A 25047-nucleotide genomic window follows, 5' to 3' on the forward strand; every position below is an offset into this window, starting at 1 on the left:
TAATCGAGTGACCAGAGAGATTGAAGTGTTCTCCGACTGGTTTTTGAATGTTATAATTCTTGACTTCTGATTTGTGTCCATTTATTCTTTTACGTAGAGACTGTCCAGTTTGACCATTGTACGTGGCAGAGGGGCATTGCTGGCACATGTGGACACCATCGTAGGGCCTAATCACATTGGTATGTGCAGGTGAACAAGCCTCTGATAGTGTGGCTGATGTGATTAGGCCCTACGATGGTGTCCGCATGTGATATATACCATCATGCGCCAGCAATGCCCCTCTGCCATGTACGTTGGTCAAACTGGACAGTCTCTATGTAAAAGAATAAATGAACACAAATCAGACGTCAAGAATTATAACATTCAAAAACCAGTTGGAGAACACTGCAATCTCCCCACTGTATTTTCCACTGAATACATCCGATGAAGTGAGCTGTAGCTCACGAAAGCTTATGCTCAAATAAATTTGTTAGTCTCTAAGGTGCCGCAAGTACTCCTTTTTCTTTCTACTTTTGTAGAATGTTCTCATAAGCTGATGGGTTTTGTTAAAAAGTGGGTTGTGGGAGCAAAGGTGCAGGGGAGTTTTGAAAAACTGCTGGATTTAATAACTTTGGAACAGTTCTTAGACATTGTGCCTGACCATGTGAGAGCAGACTGTGTGATAGGGACCCTGAGTCAGTCCTACGGGCTGCAGAGATAGCAGATGCCCATACCCAAAACAGGGCTCAGGAAGGGTATAAACCCCAGGGGAAAATTAATCACCAGGTTCCCCAGTTCAAGAGGAGGGAAGGATTTAAAAGTAAACCTGGCCCTGACTATTATAAAAGAGCTCCTGGGGGCCCAGAGGGTAGGAACTCTCACCACGAGAATAAACAGGCTGAATGCTATCACTGTGGTGTGCTTGGCCACATGAGACCAGATTGCTCAACCCTGAAGGGCAGCCCAAAACCAGCAACCCCAAATGCCGTGGCAAATGCTAATCCTGTTGTTATAAACTCACAGGCAAGCCACACAGAGCCCAGCGCTGGTGCCCTGTGTGCAAATGATGTTTCTGTGGTGTCTGAAGAATTTGACCTTAAAACTCATTAAAGCTAAATATGGGAAAAATAATGCAGATTTTATTAGCAGTGCAGAAGTGAATGGAGTAAGGTGTATGGCATGGAGAGACGCCGCAGCAGATATTACTTTGGTTAAAGCAAGTCTTGTCAGGGAGGAAGATTATTGGCTAGATGAAAGTGTAACTGTTGTAGCCCTATATGAGTATTCTGTTAGGGTGCCTTTGGCTAAAATCCACCTTAAATGGAAGGGATTTGAGGGCACCATGGTTGTAGGAATGAAGAACACAATCCCTAAGGATCTTATGATTGGAAATGATATTAAAGCTATGTTCAGTCAAGTTAACACAAACCAGGCACAGGAGAGGATTAATCCTAAAGTTGTGTATATGGAGGGCTTTTCCAAAAATTTGTCTTTGGAAAGTAGCTGTTTGTCTGTGAATGAAGTTTCTGAATGTCTGTCTAATATCTCAGAAGTGAATCTGGAATTAGATCAAGCACAGAAAGAACTCATTGGTCAGGACAATGTTTCTCAGGAGCAGATTAAAGTGGATGGTCAGGTTGAAGCCCTAACTGAGGAAGGAAAGGGTAGATTTTTGATGGGTGATGGATTGTTGGCTAGTACAGCTTGTAAAAGTGAACCGGAAAAGGGTACCTTTGATTTGCTGGAAGTAGCTCAGGGTAGTGAGAAGAGCAGCAGTTTATCTGTGGGGAGTGGCAATGTGCCTGGTAAGGAAAGTTTGGATGAGCCTAGGCAGCCTTATGGGCTGATGGCTTTGTCTAGTCAGCAGTTTGGGAAGGCAAGGATAGTGGAAGATGAGTGTCCCTATACCTTACCTGTTAACCTGTATGGAGAATTGTGACAGTGAAGGAACTGTGCCTGTGTCTGTCAGGGGTATTGACTTGCCTATGGAGGGAGCTACCCCAGTCTCCAAGCAGTCGTCTGTGTACAGCCCTGTGTGCTGGGACAAGGGAAATGAGATCCCACATTTGCGGCACTTGCAGCCGCATTGGGAGAGGTGCATTATGGGCAGCTATCCCAGCATGCAAGTGACTGCAATGTGCTTTTCAAAGAGGGGCGGGGTGTGGAGTGTGACAGGGAGTGTGTTGTGTGTATGTGGGGGGAGAGAGAGTGGGTTTTGGGGCGGGGGCTAAGAGCATGTCCACATGCTGTCTTGTAAGTTCAGACAGCAGCAGACCTGCCCCCCCTCCCCTCCCCACCTCCCTCTCTCACACACAGCATTCCACAATTATGGTTGCTTTGTCTCGGAGCAGATAAGCAGAAATGGAGCTTTCAAAGGGCATATCCGCATTCCTGCAGCGATTCCAAAACAATGAGAAGAGTGGCCACTTGACTTAAGGGGATTATGGGACGCTTCCGGAGGCTGATCAGAGCGCAGTAATGCAACACCTCGTTCACACTGACGCCCGGGCATTTCAGCCAAGACACAACAAGTGTTAATCTTCTCGCCGAAGTGGAGTACCAGGAGCGCTCTAGCCATGGAGTCAGAGCGCTCTACGTGCCTTGCCAGTGTGGACGGATAGTGAGCTAGGGTGCCCAGGGCTCCTTTAACGTGCTCTAATTCGCAAGTGTAGCCAAGCCCCAAGACTCGCCCAATAGTCTGGTTTGAACCAGAATTTCATGTCTGAGGTGAGTGCTCTCACTGTCAGGCTAATGGCTATTCTGAGGCACATGTACACACTGTATCCTTCCATCTCCCCAACCAGCCCTAGTTATAACCTGCAGGTAGATTTGCAGTCAAAAGATGGTTGTTGCTGTGTATTTCTCTTCTTCCACTATTCCCAGGGTAGGTGCTTTGCCTATTTAAAGAAACAAACCAACCCCAGAACACTTTGCCATTTAACATCCATCAGCACTTTTAGTGGCTATAGCATATTTAGTGCCAGGCATGTCTGCCTTAGGAGACCTTAGCAGTAAGATTTTCACTGCGGAGGTTCATTTAATGGAATCTTTTTTTAAAAAAATATTGGACAGAAGAGGAAAAAAAGAACCCGTGGAGTAACCATGGGATGGGGATTTCCATAAACATTTTGCTTTTCTGCCCTAGGGTTCAAGTAAGAAGTAATGCATCAGCCAGTAACCCAGAAAAGAGGGAGGGAGACAGACTGGGTGGTGAGCATTAAGCGCTCCAAATTGGATTGTGTGGCTGAAAATTTGAGATGCGTCCACTTTACTTTCGTCCTGTCAAACATACAAAGCATCACAAAGGCATCTGCACATGTGAAGAAAGACAGAGGAATTCTGTGTTTCTCCTGTCCCACTAAGTTCTCTTTGGTAAACTGGCTCACAGCCCAAAGGAGGAATGTTTCCATAGCTGGAATTCAGAATGTGTGGTGGGTTTCAGTGCTGTTTTGCAACACTGCTCCCACTGAATGGTTTTCTAGTTTGATTTGGCTAGCCAATGTTGACACGGCTAAATCACAAGTCTCCCCACCCATGCAGTGTTTTAAATGTTTGTATAGCACAGTGTATTGACACTTTTTTTATTTGCATAAAAGAAACTGTGGGAGGGAAAGGGAGTGTTAACTAGCTGAAAATTGGCTGGTAATACTAATAGCTACTGTTAATATTCCCAGAGCCAACTTTATAGCAGTGTCAAAGATATGCTTTCTAGAGAACAATTCAGCCCGGGTGGGGCAGAGGGGATGTATTAGAGCAGTATTCACCAACCAGTTGATAGCCATTGACTGGTTGATCCCGGAGACTCTTCCGGTTGATTGCGATCTCTGGCCGCTAAAAGTCTGGCGGCGCAGCAGGGCTGCAACTAGGGCAGGCTCCCTGTCCACCCTGGCCCCATGCCGCTCCTGGAAGCGGCTAGCATGCACCTGTGGGGAGGGACAGAGGTCTCTGCTTGCTGCTCCTGCCTACAAGCACCACCCCCACAACTCCCATTGCAACCAATGGGAACTGCGACCAATGGGAGCCGCAGGCGCAGTGCCTGCAGAGAGGGGCAGCACGCAGAGCCACGTGCCCCTCCCCCACGGGCTGCAGGGGGGAGTTAGCCCCTTTCAGAAGTGGCGTGGGGCAGGCAGGGAGCCTGCCTTAGCCCCACTGCACCGCCAGGAGCTGATCGAGGTATGTACTGCCTGGCAGGAGCCCAGCCCTGAGCCCTCTCCCGGAGCCAGCACTCCATACCCCTTCCTGCACCCCGAACCCCCTCCTACATCCCAATCCCCTGCTCCAGCCCTGACCCCCTCTCCCGGAGCCAGTACCCTGTACCCCTTCCTGCACCCCAACACTCTGCCCCAGCTCGGAGCCCCCTCCTGCCCCCAAACTCCCTCCCAGAGCTTGCACCCCCACTCTCTCCTGCACCCCAATCCCCTGCCCCAGGCTCAGCCTGGAGTCCCCTTCCAAACCCCTCAGCGCCAGCCCAGAGCCCACACCCTCTCTCGAACCCCAACCCCCAGCTTGGTGAAAGTGTGTGAGGGTTGGGGAGAGCGAGCGACTGGGGGTGGGGAAATGGGGGGGAGGGGCCTTGGGGAACAGGTAGGGTAGATCCTAGGTTGCAATTAAATTCAAAAAGTGATCTGGTGCATAAAATGCTTGGCGACACTGTGCTAGAGCTAGTAGATGTTAGTTAACAGTAACTTCAGGGGGATTTTTCTTGGTTGACTTTGCAGCTGTGAATAAAGGCGATCTTACAGTAGGGAGTCAGTCTCACCCTTCATAGCTTCTCTAGACCAAGCACTTTGCTCGCACCATGGGCTCCTTGCATTCTTCCATTCCCAACCACAAACTCCCTGTGCACCACCTTCCCATCCCCTCTATTCCCTGGGCACCTCACAACCTCCCCACTGGCAGCAGCTCTCTGTGCGCACCAATTCCCCATAAGGAGTTGTGTATCCCATTGTTCCCCATTGCATGATTCCCACACGCTCACTTGCCATAGGGGAAGTCTCCTCTGTAGTGCCTCCTGCTGGCCGAGCAAGGCCCTGCAGGCACATTTTCCTCAGTTTCCTCGAATGGGGGTTTTCAGAAATAGCCACTCGCCTCCAGAAGCTTTACACAATATACCCCTTCTCCTGGGTTCGGTTTATACAGCTTTTCCCAAAAGCACCCCTTGTCAGGGGTCTTCCCAACCTTCCTCCTAGGGGTTGGGGTTTTCAGTCGGGGCATGCCCTTTGTTTCTTACCTCAGGCTGGCTGTGACTTTCCAGCGGCTCCTTCAGCCAATCCCTGTCTCTAAGCAGCCCACCAGGGTTCAGCGAGTAGGCTGCCTCCTCCCGCTGGTGTCTGTGCTGAGAGCTGAGTCAGGATGTATGCATACAGCCCTCTTTCCCAGAGCTGGCTCTGGTTGCTTGGGAGAGAGGGGAGCTGTCTTGCCCTCTTAAAGTAATAACAGCACAGGTTTTCCGCAAACACAGACTTCCCTCAGGACCACTTCCTCTCTTCCCATACCTGCCTCTGTCATTTTCCTAGACCTTTCCATTCTAAACCTTAAAGGGCCACACTACAGAATGGGTGGGATGACCCTTAGGCCCTACTATCCTTAAGGGTTCAGATCCCACATCACAAAGGTCCATGGCAGGGGCTCTGTGTGTGCCCTCCATCCCTCTCTTTTCTCCCATTCCAGGGTCACATAATCTCCCTCCTTGCCAAGGGTGCTCTCTGCCCCATTCCCTCTCCCACTCCATTCCCACCTTCTTCCCAATATCAGGGCTTCTGTGTAGCCTCTATTCTCCCATGGCATGTGCTCTGTGTATCCCCCATTCCTCCTCTCTGCATAACAGGGTCCCTTATTCTCCCCCCAAGGTGGGGACTCTATGTGAACCATCTTCCTCCCTCCCCCCCCCCATTTGCCTTGCCTCCCACATCAGGTTCCCCAGTCTCCCCCATGACAGCTCTGGCTGCCCCCATTCCCTGTTCACATCTCCGCCTGTATAACAGGGGCTGTGTACATGCTCCCCCTCCTTGTTCTTCTTGGTGAGATAAATCAGGGTATCAACATGTTAAACTCTTTCGGGAGAATGTGTGGGGTGTTATGCAGGAAGGCACTAGGAGGTGTCATTAACCAGTTTTTTGATCTAAAGACAATGGCAGAGGTGTTTGAAGCTGTGGCTGTGCTAATCAAATGGCAGGGGCTCCATTTGTCCCCCCCTTCGGTTCTATCTATTGATGCCTAAACTATTCCCATACATTTTGAAATAGATCGGATGTGGAATTCACAAGTTACTGTGTTATCTACAGACAGGCAAACACAGAACTGCCATTGAGTTGAGTTTAAGGCTTGGCCAGTGACAAAGTTGGAAGGAGCCTCTTGAGTCTAGTCCAGTGATTTTCAAACTTTTTTTCTGGGAACCCAGTTGAAGAAAATTGTTGATGCCTGCGACCCAACGGAGCTGGGCATGAGGGGTTTGGGGTGTGGGAAAGGCTCAGGGCTGGGGCAGAGGGTTTGGGTGAGGGCTGTGGGGTGGGGCCGGGAATGAGGAGTTCAGGGTGTGGAAGGGGGCTCGGCTGGGGCAGGGGGTTGGGGTGTGGGAGGGGGTCAGGGCTCTAGGCTGGGCGTGCAGGCTCTGGGGTGGGCCTAGGGATGAGGGGTTTGGGGTGCAGGAGGGGCTCTGCGTTTGGGGGGGGACTCGGGGTTGCGGGGGGTCAGGGCTCTGGGCTGGGGCCACAGATGAGGGGTTTGAGGTGCAGGAAGGAGTTCCAGGTTTGGGGGGGCTCAGGGCTGTGGCAGGGGATTGGGGCATGGACTTACCTCCGATGGCTCCCGGTCAGCAGCGCAGCCAGGGTTCAGAGGCAGGCTTCCCGCCTGTCCTGGCACCACGGACTGCGCTGCACCCCGGAAGCAGCCAGCAGCAGGTCCGGGTCCTAGGCGGAGGCACGCAAGCGACTTCACACGACTCTCGCCCACAGGCATCACACCCCCAGTTCCCATTGGCTGGTTCCTGGCCAGTGAGAGTGCAGAGCCAGTGCTCAGGGTGGGGGGCAGCGTGCAGAGCCCCGTGGCCCCCCTGCCTAGAGGCCAGACCCGCTGCTGGCCGCTTCCGGGGCGCAGCGCAGTGTCAGAGCAGGTTGGCACTAACCTACCTTAGCTGAGCAGCACCGTTGACGGGACTTTTAACGTCCTAGTCAGCAGTGCTGACCAGAGCAAGGCGACCCATTGCCGTACATGCCGCAACCTAGCACTGGGTCGCGACCTACGGTTTGAAAAACACTGGTCTAGTCCATTCCCCTAGTTTTTAGCAAGCACTGCACACTCCTTCCTTGCTTTGGTTTCTCTGATCTAGCTGTAAGTCTCTAAGTAAACTGTTACATTCTTTGACTTGACCTTAGTGTCAGAACCCTTTCACTAACCATACCTTGCAACTGTAGAAGGGGGAGGCATGGGCAGGCATGAACATCAGTCTGCAGATGGGGATGGTGAGGTGCAGAGAAGCTAAGTGGCTTGCCTGATGTTGTACATCACAACTGTGGCCAAGATGGGACTAGAATATAGGGCACAGGACTGGTAGGCAGGAGGCCCATCTACTGGACCTCACCACCCCATAATTTCTAAGCTAAGCTTCCCCTTTTCCAACTGTGTTTCCCTTTTTCCAACTGTGTAAGTCCACTTTTTTTTGTATATGGCCTCTCATTGACATCTTATTGGCAAAGGAAGAGCCATTTAAATTCAAAATCTCACACTTGGCTCCAGCAGATGCTGGCAAGAGACAGATATGTGAACGTGAACTATTGCTTTAAGATCACTGGTGCGTGTAAGTCATATGCCAGCAGCAAGTAAGATTCTTGTGATCAGTCTGTATGGTGCAAAATAGTTCATTCACTGAGCGTCTTGCAATCTAAGTTGGACAAATATGAGTAGGGGATGGATGACAGGTCAGGGAGTGGGGAGAGAGACGCTTGGGGAGTTTGTCTGCTGATGGGCACCCTTTAAGAACCGAGACAGACAGGACCTAGGAAGTGCATGTGAAAGAAGTAGGACTGTGAAGGTGCTTGGGGCATGAGAAAGACTGTTCCAGGCATTACTGGTGCCGGGGAAGGAGAAGCTGATGAGATGGGCCCAGAGATGTGCAGAACATTAAAGGTGAGGTTAGAGACTTGAACTTCACTGGGAATGAGTGTAATAGCATTGTACCACTTGCTGCGTTCCAGCTACTTGCTGAACATTGTTTTATACGTGAGCTTTTCTTAAAATGTTTTTTTTCCCTCTTTCCTTTTAAGTGAGAAGAGAAATGACCTAAACTAACTTCCAGCTTTTGAGGCCAAGGGCCAGAAGGAGGGCGAGGCCAGAAGTATGGCTATGCCTGGGATTTTGCAAAGGCAGCCTGCAAACAGGTCCCTTGTGTCCCATTGCACTCATCACCACATTGCTGTGTTCCTGCTTACCTTCTTCAGGTAGGTTGGCCGCTCCTGGATCTGCATGACATTTGTCCAGTTGCGTTTGGGGGTGCATGTGTGGAGGGAAAGGAAAGGAGAATAATGAGAAGATCTGACCATTGGTTCTATAAAAAGCCAAGTAGTAATGATGTGTGGAGGGAGGCACAGTGTCAGTAATGTTGTGCCGGGGTTTCCTGTGCATTCAAATAACTAAATGCATATTCCCTGTGTGAATACTGACATAAATCAGTGGTTTTCAACCTATGGTCTGTGGACCCCAGAGGGACCGCAGGCTGTATCTAAGTGATCCATGAAAGGTGGTTGTTACCATAGAATAGTGGTCTTCAGGGCCAGCTAAAAACTGTTTGTTTGTTTGTTTGTTTGTTTGTTTGTTTGTTTGTTTGTTTGTTTGTTTGTTTGTTTGTTTGTTTGTTTGTTTGTTTGTTTGTTTGTTTGTTTGTTTGTTTGTTTGTTTGTTTGTTTGTTTGTTTGTTTGTTTGTTTGTTTGTTTGTTTTTGGTGGAAGTTGAAGCACCCTAATGTGCAGTTAGATACTTTTAATGCCCCTGTGGTCTGTGGCCCCTGGGGGTCCTCAGACTATTTCTAGGATTTTCATATGGGAGCGCAGCTCCATTCAAAATTTATTAGGGGTCCACAAATGAAAAAAAAGTTGAAAACCACTGACATAAATAGTACTCATGATGGACTTCTTTGACCCGTCCATCTCACTGCATGCAGAATTACACAACAGAAGAGTGGAAGCAAGTGGAGCCTTCCAAAAGCAGGGGAAAATAAACCCTCAGTCCCAACAATGAGCACATTTAATGAGCGCTCTAATCAGTGGGAAGTGCTCTGCCATTGCTGTTGGTAGCTGTCTTCTCCTCACTGCATTCTACACACAGCGATTCATGCAGAGTTCTGGAGGAGAGAGGATATCTGATGTCTTTAGACAAGAACTTGTGGTGGTGATTAGCTGGGAAAGTGTGTGTGTGTGTGAAGTGTATAACCATTGGTGAACATTTCATCTCCCCCCACCTTAAAAAAAAAAAAAAAAAAATCCGTCCCTCCAAATTGAGACACTGATCACACTCCTAGGCCTGGTATTCCTCCCCAACTAACAACAATCAGAGTATGTAACTGCACATTAGGGTGCTTCCACTCCCACCAAAAAATAAAGAATAGGTTCTTGGCTGGGCCCTGAAGCAGACTGTGTATGGAATTTTGGGTCCCTTTCGCTTTCTGCTCCAGTGAAGATCTGTCAAAATTATGTGTGTTCACTCTCTGTCTTGCAGTTACTCCCTGCTCCATGCTTCCAGAAAGACATTCAGCAATGTTAAGGTCAGCATTTCCAGCCAATGGACTCCTTCCTACCTAAATACCACGGCCCTTGAGCTCCACCCATATGAGGTGAGAACAGTCAGGACTATCAACCTAGCTGGCAAGTTTTAATACAGACACATGAATGCTAGTATGTGAATGGCCCAACTCAAACTCTGGTGCAAAAGAGATTTCTTTTTTGCCAGAGATACCCCTGGCTACTTGAGAACTTGCATAGGTGGGAGTCTCAGGTGACTTAAAACAGTAAATCCCACACTATAGTCCTTGGACCACCAGTGGTCAGCAGAGCCTTTCGTAGTGTGCACAGAGTGAAACTCCCATTAATGTGCAACACAGGCGGGATAGATCTCTTGTATTAGGAGTGCAAGAACTGCCCTATTGGATCGGACCCGTGGTCCATCTGATCCAGGTTCCTGTCTCCAACAATGGCCAGCACCAACTTCTTTAGAGCAGTGGTCTCCCACCTGGGGTGCGCGCACCCCACTTTGTGCACAAGACCATCCCTGGGGGGTACGCAGCAGGAGGAGCACTGCCGAAAGTCTTTCCCTGCAGCTCTTTTTTTTTTTTGATTCCCTTGAGCTGGCCCTGGGTGTGCGCGCTCCAAAAAGTTTGGAGACCACTGCTTTAGAGGAACATGCAAGAAACCTTATAAATAGCCTGCACATAAGGAAAACTACTTCCTAACCCCATTAGTTAGAGGTTGGATATTACCCTTCCAAACCTCTTGGGTGTTGTTGTTTCTTTAAATCCTTGCTACTGCAACCTTGAATGTTCTTACTATAGGAATGTCCGTTCCTTTGTTGGATTCTTGGCTAAAGGATAAACCATAAAAATCATAGAAATATAGGACTGGAAGGGACCTCAATAGGTCATCTAGTCCAGTCCGCTGCACTGAGGCTGGACTAAGTATTATCTAGACCTGTGGTTTTCAACCTTATTTCATTTGCGGACCCCTAAAAAATTATAAATGCAGGTGTGGCCCCTTTGGAAATCTTAGACATAGTCTGCGGACCTTCAGGGCTCTGTGGACCACAGGTTGAAAATCACTGATCTAGACCATCCCTGACAGATGATTGTCTAACCTGTATTTAAAAACCTCCAATGATGGAGATTCCACAACCTCCCTAGGTACTTTGTTCCAGTGATTAAATACCCTGACAGGACGTTTTTCCCACTGTCTAACCTAAATCTGCCTTCCTGCAATTTAATTCCATTACTACTTGTCCTGTTCTCAGAAATTAAGGAAAACAATTTATCACCCTCCTCTTTATAATGTCCCTCCTCGGTCTTTTCTTCTCCAGACTAAACAAACAATTTTTTCAATCTTTCCTCGTTGGTCATGTTTTCTAGACCTTTAATGATTTTTGTTGCTCTCCTCTGCACTTTCTCCAGTTTGTTCACATCTTTCCCAGAGTGCAGTGCTCAGAACTGGACACAGTATTCCAGCTGAGGCCTTATCAGTGCTGAGTTGAGTGGAAGAATTCCTTCTCATGTCTTGCTTATAACACTCCCAGGTGCAATCCAGACCTGTCACTTCCTGCCCTGCAATCTTGGGTGCCTCACAGTGCTTTGCTGTTGTAGCTCCCAACCTGGGCCACTCACAAACAGCTAAACAGCATTCAGATCACACTCTGTGTGTGTATAGCTACAGCCCTGGTCCAGCAACTCTGACTCCAGTAGCCTGTCAGCAACACACCAGCCACACTCAGGCTTCTACCAGCCTTGGTTAACATGTGCAGGGTGGACCCCAACATTCCCCCAGTCCTGAATTTTCCCAAAAACTTGCGTTCTGCACTGTCCAGCCTTCTCCTGGGCAGTTCAGAAATTAGAGGTTTGTTGCACCTGTAAGGGGGCTTTATACAACAGTTTGCTACTTTAACTGGAGTTCCCCAAACAGTTCAGTTTAAACACAGCACTGGATTAGTTTTGATTTTAAAAAATAAATAAAACACGTTTGTTTAACTACGAAGACAGAGATTTTAAGTGAGTACAGCTATAGGGTATTAAAGTCAGAAATGGTTACAAGAGAAATAAATATAAAACGCTTCCTAGTAGCTAAGACTTAACAAACTAGACTTGGCTCCAGGTAATATCTTTACCACGTGTTCCAAGCAACATAACTGACCAAATTCTCAAGGCAGGATTTGCCCCCACACTCCAAAGGGCTGTTTCCTTTGTCATCTTAGGTGAAAGAGTGCAAGAGAGGGGGAGGGAGAAAGAAAGATAGAATCCGTGAGGTCTTTTTGTCCCTCACTTTTATAGCCCAGAGTAGCCTCAGTGTTAGTCTGTAGTCGCAAAAAGAAAAGGAGTACTTGTGGCACCTTAGAGACTAACCAATTTATTTGAGCATAAGCTTTTGTGAATGATGAAGGGAGCTGTAGCTCACAAAAGCTTATGCTCAAATAAATTGGTTAGTCTCTAAGGTGCCACAAGTATTCCTTTTCTTTTTATAGCCCAGTCACCCTTTGAAGTGCATTTTCATGAGAGTTACGCTAGATAAAGTTCCTTCTCCCTGTGAAGAGGGAGACATGGAATCTTGTAGTGAAAAAAGTTCCATGTTGTTTGTTAAAATGCAGATCAATCTTTTCCTGCCCCCCTTCATTGCCAAAGAACGGCCACTTGACCAGTGATTGCCAGTGAGATTTGATGACACCCGCTAGAGCTGTCAGCTTCTCCTTTGTCTTTGAGAATCAGGATTTTTCCAGACTTGTCTGGTAAATGCATTTCAGTCATAATTTCAGTTTACATCCATAACTCTTAATATACGCGTTTTATAGATATACATTTCACCATGATATTATTGACCCATGAGTTACTACTTTTCAAATGATATGAGGAATATTGTGTACAAAGATTATTACAGTGGTGTGATTATAGGAATTCATTCAGTCGCAACATCTCAGACAGATATATATTTTTGCAACAGTATTATAATTTTGACTCTTATTTAGTTTGTGATCCCCTATAACCCTCAGATCCTTTTCTGCAATACTCCTTCCTAGGTAGTCATTTCCCATTTTGTATTTATGCAATTGATTGTTCCTTCCTAAGTGTAGTATTTTGCATTTGTCCTTATTGAATTTCATCCTGTTTGTTTCAGACCATTGCTCCAGTTTGTCAGGATCATTTTGAATTCTAATCTTGTCCTCCAAAGCACTTGTAATCCCTCCCATCTTGGACGCCTTTGTGTAATAAGTGTAAAATGTAAAGTGTAAACTTTTGGATTGCAATCTGTCTGGTACGGGGACCTTAGGTTTTTATTACGTTATCGTAAAGGGTCTAAAACACCTGTGGGTGCTGTAAAATGAAGTATTGTGGATATATATTCTACCCATTAATCAGTATTTAACCACTCGTTCCTGATTTGCTCAGCATTCTGAGCTAGCAATATAGTTTATTAATAGACTGACAGATGGCAGTCTGATGCCACTACTGACCTCTAGTGGCAGCAGTAGTTTTCTTCAGTGGCTTTACCTTTCATTATTACATATTTTTTACACACTGCATTATTTTGGAAAACATAACTAAATAGAAGACACATCTGTCAGCTGCTGCCTGGTCAGATCACGTAAGCTGAATAAGGCTAGGTGTGACCAGTACTTGGGTAGAAGGCACTCCAAATACAGCCAGGCCTGTCCTGACTGAAGGCAATGAGATGTGTGGAAGCATAGCTGTCATTTATTATTACAATAGTGCTTAAGGGCCCCAATCATGGATCAGAGCACCATTTTGCAAATGCATAATTAAAAGGTGGTCCCTGCCTTGAAGAACTTGATCTATGGCAAAAACTGAAATGGAGTTGATGAAAGTTGAGCATAGGAAATGTCCCCTTTAAGGTTGATTTTTTTTTTCTCTTTCTCCCCTTCCCCCTTAATTAATTCCTTCTTCTCTTCCTTCAAATCCATCTTCAAAGCTTGGTACTTTCAGCTTGTGTTCCGTCACTAATCTCAGCTCTGGGACTACTGATTCTCTCCCTGTGTCAGATCACTTTGAAACTAAAATTGAACTCCAGTTTAAAAACAAAATTGGAACAAAACAGGTAATCTGAATGCTCTGTAAATATCACTTTCCCAAGAACAGTGTATCTTTTCCCCCTGATTCCTCTGTTCTCTCCCTCTTCCTGGTCATTTCCTGTTGTGTTACCCGATTAATGTAGATTGTAAGATCCTGAGAGCAGAGGCATTATATATAAAGCAGCATGTAGATTAGCAACATTGTTACCATAAATATTAATTGCAGTGTTTCTCACTGGTGGTGTGCTAGAAGTTAGTTGAGGTCTCCAGCAAGAAAAAGATGCTTTTCATAGAATTTGAAGTGGAAGTTCATCCTGACTCAATCAATTAGCTAAAGTATTTCAGAGATGGGATATTACTGGAGCAAGGTATTTCTTGTGTATTATAGGATGAGATCTGTCTCTTTCGAAGACTCATGATTCAATTGCTTCTCTTTGTAGCTCTGGAACAGTAGCCATTTATTTCCCAATGCAGAAGATGCCACTCTTTTCCTGGGGACGTTGGACACTATCTTTCTCTTTTCCTATGCTGTGGTGAGTAAAACTTAATCACAGCTGCCAAAGTTTGGGTGGGAAGGATGGTGAGGGTGACCCATCACGTTTGAGAGTGGAGGGACAGGATCTGCTCTCTGCTCCTGACTAACACTAAGGGTTTGGGAAGTGAACAGATTCCCTTTGGCTGCATTATTTTTGCCCTCACCTCACACTGATATGTTACATCTTTTAAGGGGTCTGCAAATAGGTTTAAGAGAAATCCATCTACTTCAGAATTACATGCTGAATGCTCCAAATAGCAATGGTGAAAGGCAGTCAGCATATAATCTGCTTTAAATTTACCTTCTCTGTCCTCCCAACCGCTTTCAGGTCTCCTAGAATCCAGCACAGTCTCCAGCACCACACGCTAGTGGCATGTCACATCCACCACGGAAGTCTGACATAGCAAGGAGCCAGACAATAGAGGAGTTTGGGGAGGAGGGTTGTAGGATCAAATAAATGCCTTTTGCACTGGTGTGTTGCACAGATTTAAGGAGGCTTTTTCAAGTGGTTTTGTATCATGCAGGGTAACAAACACTCTGCAAAACACACTTCCTGGGCACTTCCCCCAATACTCTGGCTCCTTACTGAAGTCTGCTGTAGTAATGATGTGACATTGCTGTAGTAATGATGTGACATTACATGTACATGTGGTACAAGCTGGAATGTCTCTCAGGTGCATGGCAATTTGTACTTCAGGAGGCTTGAAAGGAATGTGGAAGATGGGGAGCCTATATTTAAAGTAAAATATTTCCTGATACATTTACCCTTGCTGTTTTGGGACACTTATTATATCACTCTAAAGTGGATAGCTTTTTCTGAACCTTTTAAGTCATATTTCTAAAATTAGGCAAATTTCTTTACCTGTGTTGTTCATAACACCTTAGATTATTAAAGCTGAATTTCTAGAAATCTAAGCTTTCACTGTTCTGTTTGCTTTGTGTTTATCTACAGTTGGAAACCAAAAACAGACTTGCAATTTTCATTCTGTTCATAGTCCAATCAGTGTCACTTTCTCAATCTAGTACAATGTTGTCATGTTTGCATTGCAAATGTTGCAGGAGAGCCTCTGTCAAAACAAAGTCATTGTCATTGAAATTTCAGGAGCATAAGTTCATGGAAACACTTCTGTTTGTATGAGATCTTGTAAAAATAAATACCGCCACCAAACTTCTACACACCTGTACTTGGGGTCAGATTTGAGCTCCCAGCATTCCTTCAACTCTTCTTACAGATCATGCTGAAAACAAATGTAAACTATGTGGCTTTGCTTACCATACTTATCTGTGTTCTTAGGGTCTCTTTGTCAGTGGCATAGTTGGTGATCGCCTGAATTTACGATGGGTCTTGTCTTTCGGCATGTGCTCCTCTGCTTTAGTGGTAAGTTGAAAAATGTCTCTGCTTTGATGAAGCGTGATTACTGTGATTTAGAAACTCTCCTTCCCTCTAAAACACTTGGCTTTTGTTTTTGTTTAGATTCAAATGACAGAATTTATCTGACCCTAGCCTGGCGCTGTGGGTGCTGGGGCTGGCATAGTAATAATACTTGCCCTACACCCCAGTGCTTCCTAAGTAGTGTTGTTAGGGGAGTGCCATGCTAAGCTGTTCAGAATGCTTTTTTTGTTTTGGTTTGGGGTTTTTTTTGAACTTTGTGGCAAAAATGGCTCGTTTATGGAGTTTGGCATTGGGCCAGACTTACTGTTTTGTATCATGACCAGAGTCTGAGGCCTACAGAAGAGTACTCCCAACCCCCTTAAAGACTTTGTGGCAGTATGAATTTGTGGAGACGTTTCTTCAAACAGATGTTGTGACCCTTCTAAGACTTGAACAAGAGTTGCTTGAGTACAAGGGGCCCAAATCTGGGCCTACACGTTCTCTTCTTCCGTCTGTTTTCTGTGTGTATCAGGACTGTTTTCCAAACCCACATAACTTTTTAAAATGGCTTTCCTTCCAAACAAATCCTTCCTTTCTTTCCTCTTACAAGAAAACACTAACATTAATAAACTAGTATGAACTTACTTGATTTTGCAGCTGGCGGTGGGTGAAATAAGTCAGAAGGAAATATCTGTAAGGAAAGACTTCTTCAGTTTCAAGCTTCCATGGATAGACACTGAATGTATTTTGTCGTATTGGGTTTTTAATCATTAACATTACATGGATATGCCCATATCTTAACTCATCCTGATAACTGGGAGACGTATTGGTGAATTATTACATTTTGGAAATATCGATAAAAGCACATGCATAAATCAAGTATATTGCATCACAAAGCGTGCTTTGTTTATCCTGGATAGTGTAGGTTAGGGCTAAAGTTTCTGACACAGTCCCACATGACATTCTTATAAGCAAACTAAGGAAATACGGTTTTGATTAAATTATTGTAAGATGGATGCACAACTGGTTGAAAAACCATATTCAGAGAACAGTTACCAGTGGTTCACTGTCATACTGGTTCCCTGTCCAAAGGGAGCAATAAAAGAGGTGTAGAAAACATGGCTTATGAGGAAAGGTTGAAAGGACTGAGCATGTTTAGAACATATCTACACTATAAGTGCTACAGCAGCAGCTATGCTGTTGTAGTGTAGACACTTGCTACAGCGATGGAAGGGGTTTTTCCATTGCTGCAGTTGATTCACTCACTCAAGAGGTCAACAGAATTCTTCCATTGACCTAATGATGTCAATAATGGGGCTGAGGTCATCTTAACTGTGTCTCAGGGATCTGAATTTTTCACATCCATGAGCAGTGTAGCTAGATCGACCTAAGATTTAGGTACAGACCAGGCCTTAATCTAGAGAAGACTGGGGGTCTGAGAGGGACTGTTAATCTTCAAATACGTAAAAGGTAGTTATAAAGAGGACAGCAACCAATTTTTGTTCCTCGTGTTCACTGAGGGCAGGACAAGAAGTAATCAGTTTGAAGTTTACTTCTTCAAAACCGTCCCCCTCTATTCGACACGTCCCCCTCTATTCAACATTGGTGAGGCCTCATCTGGAGTACTGTGTCCAGTTTTGGGCCCCACACTACAAGAAGGATGTGGATAAATTGGAGAGAGTCCAGCTAAGGGCAACAAAAATGATTAGGGGTCTGGAACACATGACTTATGAGGAGAGGCTGAGGGAACTGGGATTGTTTAGTCTGCGGAAGAGAAGAATGAGGGGGGATTTGATAGCTGCTTTCAACTACCTGAGAGGTGGTTCCAGAGAGGATGGTTCTAGACTATTCTCAGTGATGGAAGAGGACAGGACAAGGAGTAATGGTCTCAAGTTGCAGTGGGGGAGGTTTAGGTTGGATATTAGGAAAAACTTTTTCACTAGGAGGGTGGTGAAACACTGGAATGCGTTGCCTAGGGAGCTGGTGGAATCTCCTTCCTTAGAAGTTTTTAAGGTCAGGCTTGACAGAGCCCTGGCTGGGATGATTTAATTGGGGATGGGTCCTGCTTTTGAGCAGGGGGTTGGACTAGATGACCTCCTGAGGTCCCTTCCAACCCTGATATTCTATGATTCTATGATTTACAGCAAGGGGGATTTAGGTTAGATATTAGAAAAAACTTTCTAACTGTTAGGATAGTTAAGACCTGGAATAGGTTACCTGGGGAGGTTTTTGGGAACAGGTAAACCAAACACCTCTCAAGGGTGTTTTAGGTATACTTAATCTTACCACAGTGTGGGAGGCTGGAGGTTCCTTTCAGCTGTACGCTGCTGAGATTCTATACTTATTATAGACGGTTGTGTTCTAGTAAAAGTACAGTCATCATCTGTTATATTGGTGAAGATTTTGTAATTTGAGACCTGATTTTAGCACTCTTTGCTATTAAGTGTTTGGTAATAAAGACCATGAAACCACTGTAGGTTTTTTGCAGGGGTTTATGCATCAGTAAAGTGGGAATTAGTGAGACTTTTCTGTATTTCAGTATTGTTGCATATTTAATATGACAGGTGTTTTGTCCATTAATCTTTGATTAAAGTTTTATTTTTGTAAATTAGTGGCCACCATTACTCCTAGGGTGGGCTGTAACTAAGCTGGGTACCACACTTGGGAGGGAGGCATGTTTAGATGTTGCAGGACATGCTGTTGGTGACTCAGCAGGTGGTGCTGTTACCTCTGAGTCATCACTGAACATTGCCTGAGCATGATATTAGGAACACCTGAGCTGCTGGAGATGCTGTCATTTGAATGAAATGGAAAACATAGGCCTGGAACCACTTCCTCTCTCTCTTTTCTTTTTTTTCCCCTTTCAATTTTCCATTGACATTTCCAGTCAGCCTGGAAGATTTGTACCAGGATCACAATTTTCCTCTCTTTCCCCACAGGAGTTTGTATTCGGCACTCTCACAGAATGGCTGCATTTCTACGACAAATGGTTCTACTGCTGCCTATGGGTTGTGAATGGCTTGCTGCAGTCCACTGGCTGGCCCTGTGTTGTTGCCATCATGGGCAACTGGTTTGGAAAAGCTGGGTACTTGATATTTCTCCTTGGTTTAATAGCTTATCTGTGATGCAGAACAGCAGTCTCGGCTGAATTCCCAAACCAAAACACTTCTCTGGCAAATCCTGTTATGGTGGCTAAACAATAACGTACTTACCTATTGTAACCTGAGCCTTGACAAGCAGTAAATGAATAGTGAACAACACAAATCTTACATGTCCCAAATAAACAGTAAATGAAGTGCTGTTATCCGATATAAAATACAGTAATGCGTACTTCTTCACTATGTAAGAGCTTTAACTCTGACAAAATAGTTTTCATTTTGGGTCAGATTAAGGCTGTTGTATTGTGCCGAAACTTGCATTACTTTGTTTCCCCCTTGTAAAATGAGGGTAATGATATTGACCTCCCTTTGTAAAGTGCTTTGAGATCTGGGGATCAAAAATCTTCTATAAGAGCTGGGTATCATTATTATATGTTTTCTGCTCTTTGTTGATTTGGCCATTGGCATATATAAAACTCAGTTTGAACGCACAATTGCAATGACTGTGAGCACTCATAAAGTGCACAACTGCACAGCTAAGTTATTGGAAAATCTTGCCCATAAAGTGTTGTCATTAGATTTAAGGTTTCAAACATCTCAGAAGGCTGTTTCAGACCACCTAAGGTAGGGCAACAGCAAGTCACATTAATAAGGGCTAGATAGAAACTTTGACCTGTTGTAGAATCATAATTTGTCAGATTTATGTGGATAAATGTATCAAGTGTCCTGTGGGCTGGATCTGGTCTGGGATCTTGACATCACTGACCTAGATCTTAGTTTGACTCAAGTGAAGCAAAATGGGACATGATAGACAAACTTGTCTATCATGAGCTGATTATTTTACAGTATGATTTATTTTAAATGAAGCTGTTTCTGTGTGGGGAGGGAGTGGAGAATTTAATACTATTACATGTCAGTTAAAGCCAGTTCTAACTCTCTATCTTCTCCCCCTCTCCTGCTCCATTTTGCTGTGCTTTCTCAGGAGGGGTTTTGTTTTTGGACTCTGGAGTGCCTGTGCATCAGTGGGGAACATTCTGGGAGCGTTCCTTGCCTCCTGTGTTCTGCAGTATGGCTATGAGGTGAGTAGTTGCTGTCTGATTTGGAGTTATGCGAAGGGCTGTCTTATCCCAGGGAGTCTTTTCCTGTCTCTGGCCCACTGAGACCAGATAAATAAAGTGTTTTTCTTCTTTCTCATGTCTATGGGGGAACTCTGCTCCCTATACCTTTGTGGCAACAGAGCATAGTAATCCTCTCCATTCCTTCTCTACTCCAGAGAGTACAGAATATTGCATGAGATTTGGAGGGGCTCTATCTCTTTAAAACTTACCCATTTCTGCTGAGTGCCTATGTCATGGTCACCTACCGTCTTCCTGAGTTGGAGAGGATAGAGTGCTGTTTGGAGCCAAATCTAATGCTGCACGTCAGCTGGCTGACAGACACTGCTGTTAAGCAGCGGTGAGGCACGGACAGGGCCGGATTAACCCATAGGCCCTCCTATTTTTAGGCCCTCCATTCCATATTGAAATAACAGCTGAGTGACGGTAGTGGGGCCATCGGAAATTTTTTGTCTCATTGGATATTGCTTTGTACAAATTAATCCATCAAGATTGTGAATTCAGTTTATGGTGGTTGTGATTTTGTCTTTGTGGACTAAGTAATTGTTTGTGGGCCCAAGCAATATCGAACTCTATACACAGTAGGCCTACACTGGACAGTAGAAACCATGTCAAAGAAAGGAGGATGGCAGAACTTGAAGGAGGCCAAAGAAAGACAGCAAAGACAAGACGTAGTACTGAAACGTTCTCCTTCACTCCTAATGTTTTTTCCTCCTCCTAAGTCTGGTGGTGAGGAAATCCAGGCCAATACCAGCCCAAGTGAACCTGCTGTGTCTGATGAAAAGGAGCAGCTTCCTGTGACTTCTGTAGCTGCAGTCTCACCCCACTCCTCTCAAGACTTTCCCAGTGATAGTGAGACAAAAAAAATCCTTCTCCAACAATCCAGGCATGTAGGATGTGACTTCTCAAGATCTCATTGCATATTGGACTGAGAAGGGCCCACAGAAATGCCAGAATCTAGATGCTGACTTGTCATTGACAAAGCGAGAGTACACCAATCAGAATAGTTATCTGACCAAATCAGTGTCTGAATATGTGAACCCTAACAAACAGATTAGATGAGCCATTCTCGCTTGCCATTCGTCTTCTAAGAAAGTGTACTGTTTTTATTGCCACCTGTTTTCTGAAGTGGGGAATGTTCTGCAAAGGCTTCAGTGGTTGGAAGAATACTGCATACATTACCAATCATGCAATGAGTAAGCAGCATACATTCTCAGTTAGCAGCTACCACGCCCGACAGAAAGTTAGTGGCAGAACTGATACCCAAATGGAAAACCAGTTTTTGGAAGCTGATGCTTATTGGAAGAACATTCTCAGCTGTGTAGTTGAAACCATAGTTTTTCTTGCTGAGCATGGTCTGCCATTCCGTGGCTCAGATGAGACTGTTGGATTGAAACACAATGGCAATTACTTTGGCGTTCTAGAGCTAATCGCTAAGTTCGGCTCTTTCTTAGCTCAGCACATCAATGAAGATGCAAATTGTGGAAAAGGCCATACCTCATATCTATCAAAGACAGCAGTTTTCAAACTTTAGCAACCTGAGGACCCCCACTGTAATTTAAAATTTTTGGGGGACCCACCAAGACCCCCACTCAGCCCCAGGCCCTACCCCCACTCCACCCATTCCCCCCCAAGAGACCACCCCACCTCTTCCCACCCTTGCCCCTCCTCATCCCCACCTCTTTCCACCCCCTTTCCTAAGTGTGCCCCATTCCCGTTCTTCCCCCTTCCTCCCAGCGCCTCCTACGGAGGTTTGCAGGAGGCGCTGGGAGGGAGCGGGAGGAGTTGATCAGCAGGGCCTGTGGACCCCCTGGAGTACCCTCAGGGCTCCATGGACTCCAGTTTGAGAAATGCTGTTGTATGTGATGGATACCCCTTCATCCAGGGAGTGCTGCACCCCTAGTTCCAACATCTATGCATAGAAGTGATAGACACAGAGAATTCATCCAGAAACAGTGGATAAATGGCAAGACAAGTTTAATTTTCCTTTTATCATAAAAAAAATCCTTCTATGACAGTGGTTATCAAACTTTTTTACTGGTGACCCCTTTCACATAGCAAGCCTCTGGATGCGACCCCCCCCTTGTATATTAAAAACACTTTTTAATATATTTAACACTATTATAAATGCTGGAGGCAAAGCGGGGTTGGGGTGGAGGCTGACACCTCGCAAACCCCCCATGTAATAACCTTGTGACCCCCGAAGGGGTCCTGACCCCTGGTTTGAGAACCCCTGATCAAAGACTATTTGTGATGAATTCATTGCACTGCTGGCAAAGAAGACACTATCAGCCATCGTAGATGAGATCAAAGATGTGGGATATTTCTCAGTGTCCGTCGCCTCAACACCGGATGTGTCACATGTAGATCAGCTGACTGTCATCTTGCATTATGTGCTATCCAGCGGACCAGTTGAGCGTTTTATGACCTTCATAAACATCACCAACCACCCGGGAGAAATTTGCCTCGTACCTACTCGATTTCCTCACCGAAAATGGGATTGACATCCGCCTTTGTCATGGCCAAAGCTATGACAATGCAATGTCATAGCTGGCAAATATTGGCAAATGAGTGGCAAATATTCAGGGATGTAGACAAAGATAAAAAAGCGCAATTGATTACATACCATGTGCTGCTCACTCACTCAGCCTTGTTGGCCAGTCTGCTGTGGATTGTTGTGTTGAAGAAGTTTCTTTTTTTGGATTTGTCCAAGAATTGTACAGTTTTTTTCTCTGCATCAACCAGTCGTTGGATGATTCTTAGAGAGTGACTACCAAAGCGATGCCCAGTGCCCAGTCACTCTCAGGGACATGGTGGAGTGCCAACGCTGAAGCTGTGAAAGCAGTTGTTCTGGAATACCCCAACATCCGTGAAGCGCTAGAGAGCATCAAGGATGATGAATCTCAAAAATCAGCAACAAGAAAAGATGCGAAGATCCTGAGTGATGCAATGCACCCTTTGGAAACTGTTATTTTGTGTGAGGTCTGGAATGATATACTTCAGCCATTCAGCAGGTGCAGTCTAGGCTTGCAAAGTGCTCAAATTGACCTTTCCACTGCTGTAAACCTAATGAGGAGTCTTGGAACTGTTCTTCAACAAATACAGGATAGTTTTGATGAGTATGAAATTCAGGGGGCTGCAAGGACTGCTAACCATGAATATAAGTCAGCCAAATACCGCAAAAGACAGAAGACATGCGACGATGCAGCTTCCCACTCATTCAGTGACCAGGAGGCCTTCAGAGCTAATACCTTCATCACAATCATTGACAAACTGAAGAGTTCATTAGAACATCGGATCAAGGCTTACAAAAATATTGACAAAACCTTTAGTGTACTGACAAATTTTTTGCCTAACATTTCAAGTTCCAAAGTCAGTGAAGGTATCAGACGTCTGTGTCAGAAGTACCCAGATGATCTCCCAATAGATTTTACTAAATAATTTCTTCAATTTGTTGAATGTGCATCACTCTCAAATATAGAGAGAAAAGGTGACGAAAGTAAATCGTATTTGGACGTACCGAGTTGTCACTGAATCCAATGTGATAGAATGTTTTCCAAATGTTGAAACTACATGATGCCTGTATTTGTCACTAATGATTACTAACTGTAATGGAGAACGTTCCTTCTCTCTTCTAACCAGGGTCAAAAATGTCCTCCGATCCACCATGACACAAGAGCATCTCAGTGCTTTGTCCCTCTTGAGCATTGAGAATGAAATTGTCAGGTCTTTGAATTACAATGACATCATTCATGACTTTGTCACAGTTAAAGCTAGGGGGGAAAAAATTTGTGTGAAGAATTGAGTGTAGTCAGAGTAGAATAAACTTGTTAATTTTACATAAATAAATATGTATATAGATAGATGTTTGACTTCATAATTTTTTTTGTAATATGTATTTCATACTTAGACCCTTCTCTCCCATTAGCCTTAGCCCTCATAACCTTAATCTGGTCCTGGGCACGGATATCCATCAGGTGTGGGGATGGGCATGCCACTGCTTCAGGGAGCATTTAACAAGGATTAGCAATTAATACGGCTTCTTATAGAAATAGACCCAAATTGTGTTCTAGTTAAGGTAGCAAAACGGCTTTCATTATAACCACCTGTTTTCAGCCACTGTCATCTTCCCAAAACATACACCTTTTGGGATGGAATTGTCTATTCTTCCTCCTGGAGGTAAAAACTATTTGAAAGTTTGAGTAAAATACCTTCAGCTGTTTTTCTGTTACGGACGAGTAAAAAATTCTTTTCCCACTACATATTTTTATATAAACATTTAAAGATGCTAGGCCTAAATAGGCTGAAATTTGAAATGTAGTTCTCGCTATGCAGTTTGTGCTTTCCTTCTCTTTTGGGAATGGGATATAAAAATAATCCGTGCTAAGTAGGGTGACCAGATAGCAAGTGTAAAAAATCGGGATGGTGGTGGGGGGTAATAGGTGCCTATATAAGAAAAAGCCCCCAAAATCGAGACTGTCCCTATAAAATTGGGACATCTGGTCTCCATAGTGCTAAGGTCAATCTGACTGTGTTCAATGAACATCTTGTATGATTTTTAGCAGAGCAGGTGCAGTCTGGTGCTTGAGAACAATAGTATTGTAGTTAAAATCAAAACTCCTCCCCCCAACTGCCAACCATCACATGGGTAAAAATAGTTTCATCAGGTAGACATATTTATTGATTTTGAGTTCTATAGGATAACAGAGCTGCTATCCCAGGCTCTAGGTGTTCTTGACAATATTGAAATATACAAGTGTTATAAGTTACAACTTAATCTCCAGCACTTCTCCACTCAGCAGTGGCCAAGCAACAAAAAGGAGATGTTAAATCTACCTTATAACCAAAGCCAGGGAGAAAAGAAAAGGGTTTTGCATCGTGGCTTAAAGGCCAGACGTGAGCTGTTTTGGACCAAGTTTGGGGAAGAGCTCCGAAGTCAGGGACGCTTCACAGAGAATCTCCTGTTGGCAGCCTTTTCTCTCTCATACCGAGGGGGCTCCAGCTTGAGCATGTCCACGGACTGCAACTCCAGTCTTCACCTTTTGGACAATACAACCTGATTTTAGGACGTTCTCTCCTTGTCCACCCATCCCTGCCCCTTGTAAAGCAATATTGTATAGCTAGTGACTGAGAACAAGGCAGTATTTATGGACTAAATACACACATTTCCAGTATTCACTC

The 25047-nt window shown here is 45.0% G+C and overlaps 1 protein-coding gene across 4 annotated transcripts in view; it reads left to right on the forward strand.

Annotated features, from left to right (window-relative positions):
- Nucleotides 1–25047, forward strand: part of SLC37A3 (solute carrier family 37 member 3) — a 56134-nt gene that overhangs the window by 5327 nt on the left and 25760 nt on the right. For 3 of the 4 annotated variants that reach the window (XR_012156078.2, XM_073322650.1, XM_073322638.1), the window contains exons 2-7: nt 8241–8414; nt 9688–9802; nt 14187–14279; nt 15576–15659; nt 18593–18738; nt 19734–19830. Coding sequence is in view for 3 of the 4 variants with exons in the window: in XM_073322650.1 (XP_073178751.1) it covers nt 8314–8414; nt 9688–9802; nt 14187–14279; nt 15576–15659; nt 18593–18738; nt 19734–19830 (636 nt within the window). In the remaining variant the exon portion in view is untranslated. Of the gene's footprint in view, nt 1–8240; nt 8415–9687; nt 9803–14186; nt 14280–15575; nt 15660–18592; nt 18739–19733; nt 19831–25047 lie in introns of those variants that run through there. The other variant, XM_073322659.1, reaches the window with a different exon arrangement.

This window comes from Lepidochelys kempii, chromosome 1 (assembly GCF_965140285.1).
Source record: "Lepidochelys kempii isolate rLepKem1 chromosome 1, rLepKem1.hap1, whole genome shotgun sequence".
In the NCBI taxonomy this organism is placed as follows: Eukaryota; Metazoa; Chordata; order Testudines; family Cheloniidae; genus Lepidochelys; species Lepidochelys kempii.